Source organism: Eurypyga helias, unplaced genomic scaffold, assembly GCF_000690775.1.
Source record: "Eurypyga helias isolate BGI_N326 unplaced genomic scaffold, ASM69077v1 scaffold45886, whole genome shotgun sequence".
Taxonomy (NCBI): Eukaryota; Metazoa; Chordata; class Aves; order Eurypygiformes; family Eurypygidae; genus Eurypyga; species Eurypyga helias.
The window spans coordinates 1-7,673 of record NW_010258130.1 but is presented as its reverse complement, the minus strand read 5'-3'; the positions used below and the strand labels follow the sequence as shown (position 1 = coordinate 7,673).

The window sequence follows — 7,673 nt, the reverse complement described above, 5'->3', positions numbered from 1 at the left end:
ATATTGAGGGCTCCACAGCTGGTCAGTTTTTTCAGGAGCACTATAGATGGCTGTAGAGTCGTTCATTGGCCTTCTTGCCCCCAGTTCCTCAGGGAGTTCTCTTTGAAGTCTGTGCTAAATCATGTGGGCGCTGGCTCCCTCCCATAGAGGCAGAACCTTGAGCACATGGGCAGCCCAGTGCACTCACGGGCAGCTTTGCAGCTCAGTTCTGGATGTACGCAGTACCGAGGTGTGCTGCTTGTGAAACTGCTCTGGCCTTTACAGGTATGTGAGTAAAGCGGTGGCATAAACCTTGTGCATTTGTTACCCTTTTAAGCTAAAATGCCCATAAAACAGAGCACAGTAATATCCATAATTTCTTCACCTTTTTTGGTTTCTGTGTTACTTTTCTGGTTGTTTTCATTGGTTTGTCAAATATCATAGAACTCTCTGAACTGCTATACTAGAGCCTACCTCACTCACCGTACGCTGTCAATCTGTAGGCTGAGAGACTGAGAGCACTGGAAAACAAGCATAAAGGAAACTTTCTACATCAGATGTCTAGTCATTGAGTTGTTACTACTGGTCAGGAATTTGCCTGCACACTTATTTATTGAGACTAACAAGTCTAATACCATCTTCTTCCGCATAGGCCGATATACCAAACAGATTTGAGATGAAGCTGCACAGAAATAATGTTTTTGAGGAGTCCTACAGAAGAATCATGTCTGTGAAGAGACCCGATGTACTAAAAGCCAGGCTCTGGATTGAATTTGAGTCAGAAAAAGGACTTGACTATGGAGGTGTGGCCAGAGAATGGTTTTTTCTCTTGTCCAAGGAGATGTTTAACCCTTATTATGGTCTCTTTGAATATTCAGCAACGTAAGTGTCCATTAAACTATTTCCATTCCCAAGGGATATATGTTAGATTTTGCGTAAAGGGCAAAGTTACACCAGACAGTCATTAGATCATCCTTCATGGTGCATCAGTATGTGCCCTTAGCAGCTAAATCTGCTCTGTACTAGCAACTCTTGCTTTTCAGAGAACCTTTCAAATTGCAGTGAAATCTCATATGACATTTTCATCATTAAGACAATATTCAGTGTTGCCTTGCAGCAAAACTGCAGTTGAGGCGAGTAATAATAAAGAGTCAGAGAAAAAGCTTGGTTTGTGCCCTCCCACTGCACCATACACCACCTGCCCTCCAGAATGACAGTGCTCCCTTACAGTTAGCTCACCAAGCAGCTTCTCACACACACTATGTAGTGACACAGTGGTGGCCTTACGTGAGGTTAAACTTGGGTTTGTCCAGTGTTAAAATCTTTGAGGAATAAATGAGAGCACGAGTCTCTCGCTTAAAGTATGTCTATTTTACCATGCTGTCAGCAGTCGCACGCTGTGTGCTCAGCTACAGGGGATGGGGCTGCTTCATTGCAGGCGTAGCTCAGGTGGGTTTGTGTCAGTACCGAGCTCACTCCTCTCCAGGAGGTGTTGAACAGATTGTAAGTAGATGGACAAAGACTGTGTAGGGAGAGTTTTCTCGCATTTGTGGCTCAGAAAGGACATGCTCTGCTATTGAAGGGAAACACAACTTCACAACAGTGGCTGGCACAGAATGCCCATCTGTTAGCAGAGCTCACAGGATCCACATTTCTTTTGAAATATTGCTACTCATAGGGATATAGGACACTGTAACTGTTTTAAAGATGATGTTATTTCACTTTAGGTTCAGAAATCTAACAAGTTATTTTAAGAAATAAGAAAACAAAAAATCTACTTAACCCTCCTGTATCTTTCTTCACAGATTAAGCATATACTGCAAAATAACGATACAGCTCTTACACTGGGGTCTTACGTGATGCACTTACACGGCTCCTCATGCTGTGTTACCTACTTACAAGATTGCAGTCCACTGGCAGCTTTTCCAGTATCCATGGGGGTCAGATGGTCTCTAGGCTGTGCTGTCTAAGATGCTAGGAAGAAAATGTTTATTATGCTAGCATGGGCCTACACATAATTTCTCTTCAGTATGGGAATGAATGGGAAATGGCCCCTAGCACAGACTATTTATTAATATAGCTGAATATCTGGTTATGTACTGACTTAGTCATTTAGTTGTTTTTGTTTTTTTCTTTCCCCAAAAAGGGACAACTATACACTTCAGATTAATCCTAATTCAGGTCTTTGTAACGAAGATCATCTCTCGTATTTCACATTCATTGGTCGGGTTGCTGGTCTGGCTGTGTACCATGGGAAGCTCTTGGATGGTGAGTTAATGTGCTGTGTGGCTCTGCTACGGTTACTGGAGGCTTATGAAATGGAATAAATCACTTTGGTGATTCATGCGCTCTGGAGCATGGTGTTTCTGGAGACAAAGTGAGAGAAAGTCATGGCACTGTTGGAAACTGCATTCCTGAGGTGAAAAGTGATTCAATATCAGTGTCTTACTCAACAGATACCTTTCACATAAAGTTTTCTCCTTTCCCCACTCATTAAAACTCCCTAATCAGCACTGCTAAATGATCCCTAACAGACAGGCACCCGATTTACAGCAGCTGTTCCATGCAAGCCTGCAGACAAAGCAGTTGTGTGGGTGTCCTCTGCAGCATGTTTTGATCTGTACGTTTATTGGTGAATGATTTAATGAGAAAATACGATTTCTGCTGAATTTGAAATCCCACACTAAGCAAGCAAACATCATACACTGACCAAATTTAGTTAGCAGCAGTGCAGCACAACAGGAGAGGATGCTTCTGGTAATTAATGGAATCATTATTGTAATTGAAAGGTTGGGCTTTCTGTGCCTAAATAAAAACGAGCCTGCTGCATTAACTTGAGCAGTATGGCAGTGTTAAGTTAAGGAGGTTTCTTTCTTGTGGCATGCTGGGAAATATCTTGGTGTGTTATCCTTGGGCCATCATATCTTTATGTTAGGTGAAAATGTGGAACGGGGAGGTAGCACTTCCTTCTTTTCCAGGCTTCTTCATCAGACCTTTCTACAAGATGATGCTGGGGAAACCAATAACGCTGAAAGACATGGAGTCAGTGGTAAGATAACACTTAAACTGTATCAGCATTAGCAATTCTGTGTTTTTTCCTCAGGAGAAATTTGTAAGAGCTAACAATTTACTGTGTTGCATAGTAATGTGATTACAGGTCAGTTAAAAGTTATGTGTATCTAGAAACATAGCATTGAAGAAAATTACAGAGAAATAAAGTGACCCCTCTTACCCTGCTTTCTAGTAGCTGGGCAAATAAATGTGTTCTCATCTTCTCCGACCCTCTGGAGTTCTAGTTTTCAATGGGTTTATTTGTTAAAGTTAAATTCTACATTTCATGTTCACATTTTCAAGCTTTGTTTAATTAAAATCCGCTGTAGGATAGCGAATACTACAACTCTCTGAAGTGGATCCTGGAAAATGACCCTACAGAGTTGGATCTCATGTTCTGCATAGACGAGGAAAACTTTGGACAGGTATGTGGAGGTTATCCCAGAAGTCCATATTTCCATCTTATCGGTTATTACCACAAGGTAGTTAAATACTGAGCAGTGTCTCAGAGCTGTGAACTGGATCAGGACTGCTGAATGTTAGCGATCAGCACAGGCAGCCTGTGAATATTAACCCTCTTCCCTCTGGAGCTGTCTGAGATTGGGGCTGCCATGGAAGGGAAGGATGTGCCTGTCAGTGAGCAATACAATGTCAGTGCCTGACGCTGAGTGAAATACATACTCCTGGTGAAGTGTTATTCGGTCAGTCCGGAGAAGAGCTTTTCAGCCCCTTCTTTCACAGCTCTATCTCTTAGCTAGTGAATTTGCTGCCTTACTGTACTCAACCACATGTGGTTTAATTCTTAAACATTAGTGACAGCCTGTATCCTGCAATAACATCATGTTGGGGTTTTTTTTTTGAAATACAGACATATCAAGTGGACCTGAAGCCAAACGGGTCAGAAATCATGGTAACGAATGAAAATAAAAGGGAATACATCGAGTAAGTATACTTTCATGGAATTTGTCCTGCATGTGAGAAAGCACAGTTGTGCTTGTCTTAGAACTTGCCCTACTGCGGTTGCTGCAGGTTGTACTACACTAGATCATCTCAGATCCTTTTACAAGGGAATTTTAACACTGTTGTTGTTATTATTGCTGTTATGTTAACAGCATATTAAATAGTAACAGCATTATTAAATCTTACCCTTATCTGCAGAGAGTTTGAATTTTCACCTTTACTGTTGTAGGAATTGCACTGACCAGGGACAGAGTCTGTGATATAATAGGGAGCCATTTTCTAGGCAGGTAGGTGTGAGGGCTGTTCAAGAAGGGTTGGGATCACTCTGAATGACAGACCTTTGCATCTCAATCACCTGATGGAAACAGACTATTCTAGTTGTTATACTTTAAAAAGAAACCAGCAAACCCCACTGAGTTGTAGGTGTAGTCACACATGTCTGTGTCCAACATCCAAATGATGCATTCTGGTGCGTGTGCAGTGCTCATGGGATGCCATGGAGATCATGATGAATTGTTGTCTAACAGAAAACCTGGTGGCTTGTTTGCATTACTTTATTGTGTAATATTTATTGCACGATCAAAGGGAAATGGATAAACTGACTAAATAGCTGCCAATTAAAACTGTGTTACTTCTTTAAGCATTTTGAGACTATCCCACTAGGAATCTTCCACTAACCACGAAATGAACAGTGTCCAGTGCTGTAATGCCACCTTTGAAAATTCAGTTCGTGTGTTTTATGTTTGGCCAATGTAAGAACAAAAATAAAATTATTTCAGTTTTTCCTGAAATCCCCGTAGGGAATGTGTTTCTCCAAAGCCTGGCTCAAAGCACCCAAGTTAGACGAGCCAGTGTCTCTCCAGCATGGCCACCATCCCATCACCCTCTCGGCCAGTTGCACACACCAGACCCAGCACTCAGCACCAGGGTTGCTGTCACACACTGGCCAAACTGATACCAGGGTTAATGCCCTGCTGTCTGACAGTAAAAATTCCTATGATGTAGAAAAGCCATAGAATGTGGAAGTGTGTGTGTAGGATGTGTGGTGTGCCAAAGTGAGGATACTCGTACTGTAACTTGTTTGCAGTCATGTGTGGTTGTGAGAAGGCCAAGTTGTAAACGAGGAGCTGGAACTGTTCGGGTTGTTAGGTCTAATGCTTGGCTCGCCATCCTCTACTGAGTGTGCTTCTGTGGTTTTTTTGTCTGCTCTAGCCTGGTCATCCAGTGGCGGTTTGTGAACAGAGTTCAAAAGCAAATGAATGCTTTCTTGGAGGTAAGGCTCTTTAGCTGCCTTTTCCCCCACAGACAATTTTTATTTAAGCGCAGATGTGTTACACATCAGTGTCTGTGTTAAGAGATAACCACACAAGTGCTGGAATGCTTATGTTTACATTGCCACAACTTTATCTTGTATAAGAATATACATTCTTCCCCTCATGAGAATAAGGTCATTCTCTTTCAAGCTTACATTATTTGAGCTTGAAATAATTTAGTGAATAATTTTGTAATTAGGGACTCAGCAACTCTGTATTTAATTTTCAAAACCCTTCTTCATCTTGTCATTTACTTCAGTTCCCTGAAGCCAAAGGTCCTGTTAGATAAAAACTTTACATGGTATGAGGGTTTTAACCTCGCTTTGCTTTCTGCTTTCCTGTAGGGATTCACAGAGCTTCTCCCTATTGATCTGATTAAAATTTTTGATGAAAATGAACTAGAGGTGAGTTTGTGTAATTGGCGTTCAGAGACCGCAGATCAGTGATGCCCATCACAGAATGATGTGTTGTGTCCTAGGCTCATCTGTGCACTCACAGGTGCTTTGCTTAGTGGGAAATGATATTTTTCTCCCTAATTAATGATCTATTGATCACATAAAAGCAGAAAACCTCGCAGTTATTCAGTGAGGTGATTATGTGCATACATAAGCAGCTTACTGAATTAATGCCATTATGAATTGCATATGGACGTGTATTCGAGCTGCTTAGCTGTTCTCAAGGTCAGACAGCAGGGAGAAAGGGTGATCTTGTTTTGCTGAGGAAGTGTACAGTCTTCAGTTAACACCCCAACAACTTACCTCCCTGTGCAGCTGCTGATGTGTGGCCTTGGCGATGTTGATGTTAATGATTGGAGACAACATACGATCTACAAGAATGGTTACTGCCCAAATCATCCCATCATCCAGTGGTTCTGGAAGGTAATACGCTTTACCGCATTTGGCTTCTCTATTCCCGAGAGTTCCTGTGTTGTTTTGCAGGGTCTGTTACAAAATCCTTTTCTTTCATGAGAACTGCTGAAGGTAGCACCTGTGGATGTAGAAAGGACAGCTGTGTCACTCACTAGAGCCTACAGCGGAGATAGACCCAAGAGATTAAGTCGTTTCTTCGGCTTTATCTAAAGTGTCTTGCAGAATTTGTAAACTAAAATACTTTTATGAGAAGTGTATGGCTCCAGGAAAACTGCTAAAATACTTTTCCCATAACAGCTGTAGATTTTTCTGGTTTTCTTAAAAATACCAGAGTCTTACAGCTTCATGTATGCACTTCGAACCTTGTTTCTGGGTTTCTTATCTCCATTTTCATGCCTGTGGGTAGTGTACGTGTCAATCCCAATGGTGATACGGTCCCGAGAGTCAGAGCTTGATCTGATCGATTGTGAAACCTTGCAGTCTGATGGATCTTCCAGGCCTTTCTGTCACCTGTTTCTCTGCCCCTCAGGATATTTCCAATTGTACTGTACCTGTTGTGCCCCAGGCAGGCACATGTCTCAGGCCCTACCCAAAGGCAAGGCACCTCACCCCTTTGTTACTCCCAGCGATTGTCCTTGCTGCGGCCCAGCTGGAGAGGGCTGCTCCTTGCTTAACCAGGGGAAATCTGGTTTCAGAGCTGTCTGTCTGTTACAGCCCCATACAGTTTGCTCCCTAGCCATGACTACAGCTGCAAAAGCAACAGACAGTGACCATGTATGTTTGTCACCAGGCTGTTTTACTGATGGATGCTGAAAAACGGATTCGGTTGCTGCAGTTTGTTACTGGGACGTCACGTGTGCCTATGAACGGATTTGCTGAACTTTATGGTGAGCCACCCTTTCAGCTGCCCGCAGATTAGCTCACTGCTAGAGCGGCTGTGCAGAGGCTGCAGAATATGGACAGCGACCCTGGGCACGGCAGAAATCTGATCATAGCCAGCATTTGCCTGTGCGTAAGAATTCTGGATGCCAGGAGCAGTGGAGAATTGGGGGGCACACTGAGGAGTAAAGCTGGGTACACCATGTTTGTTACATAGGTGTTCTCCACAGAAAACATTTCAGCTATCAACAGAGTAATACAGTAACAACAGTTGTATGGAGAGGAGAAGAACCAAGCACTTCAACTTCTAAATGTTGATGTCCGCACTGACTTCTCTTGCACTGCACATACTCTGTGCAGAGGCAGCTAGACAAACTTACCAAGCTCACCAGACATGGAAATAACTGACCACATCCCTGTTTGCTCTAGTGTAGCTTTAATGGAGAGAGTTTGTACCAGGTATTCTGTACCAGTTGACAAATCGAACCTACAATTGATGCAGACATTTAGTATTAAAAATGGTATTTTATTTGTAAGTCTCTGTGGTGTCCAGCAATTTACATTTCATATGCTCTTCCTTTGCACCCAGGTTCAAATGGTCCTCAGCTGTTTACAATAGAGC

The 7,673-nt window shown here is 42.5% G+C and overlaps 1 protein-coding gene across 1 annotated transcript; it reads left to right on the top strand.

The window, feature by feature from the left end:
• Positions 1-165: 165 nt before the first annotated feature.
• LOC104511579 (E3 ubiquitin-protein ligase NEDD4-like) lies at positions 166-7,666 on the top strand (the record flags this gene model as incomplete). The annotated part of the gene is made up of 11 exons (XM_010154251.1): positions 166-264; positions 632-861; positions 2,126-2,247; positions 2,958-3,028; positions 3,360-3,455; positions 3,899-3,972; positions 5,203-5,263; positions 5,648-5,707; positions 6,074-6,181; positions 6,963-7,059; positions 7,641-7,666. Coding segments are annotated over exons 1-11 (1,044 nt in total), but the record flags the coding sequence as incomplete, so codon positions are not given.
• Positions 7,667-7,673: the final 7 nt, after the last annotated feature.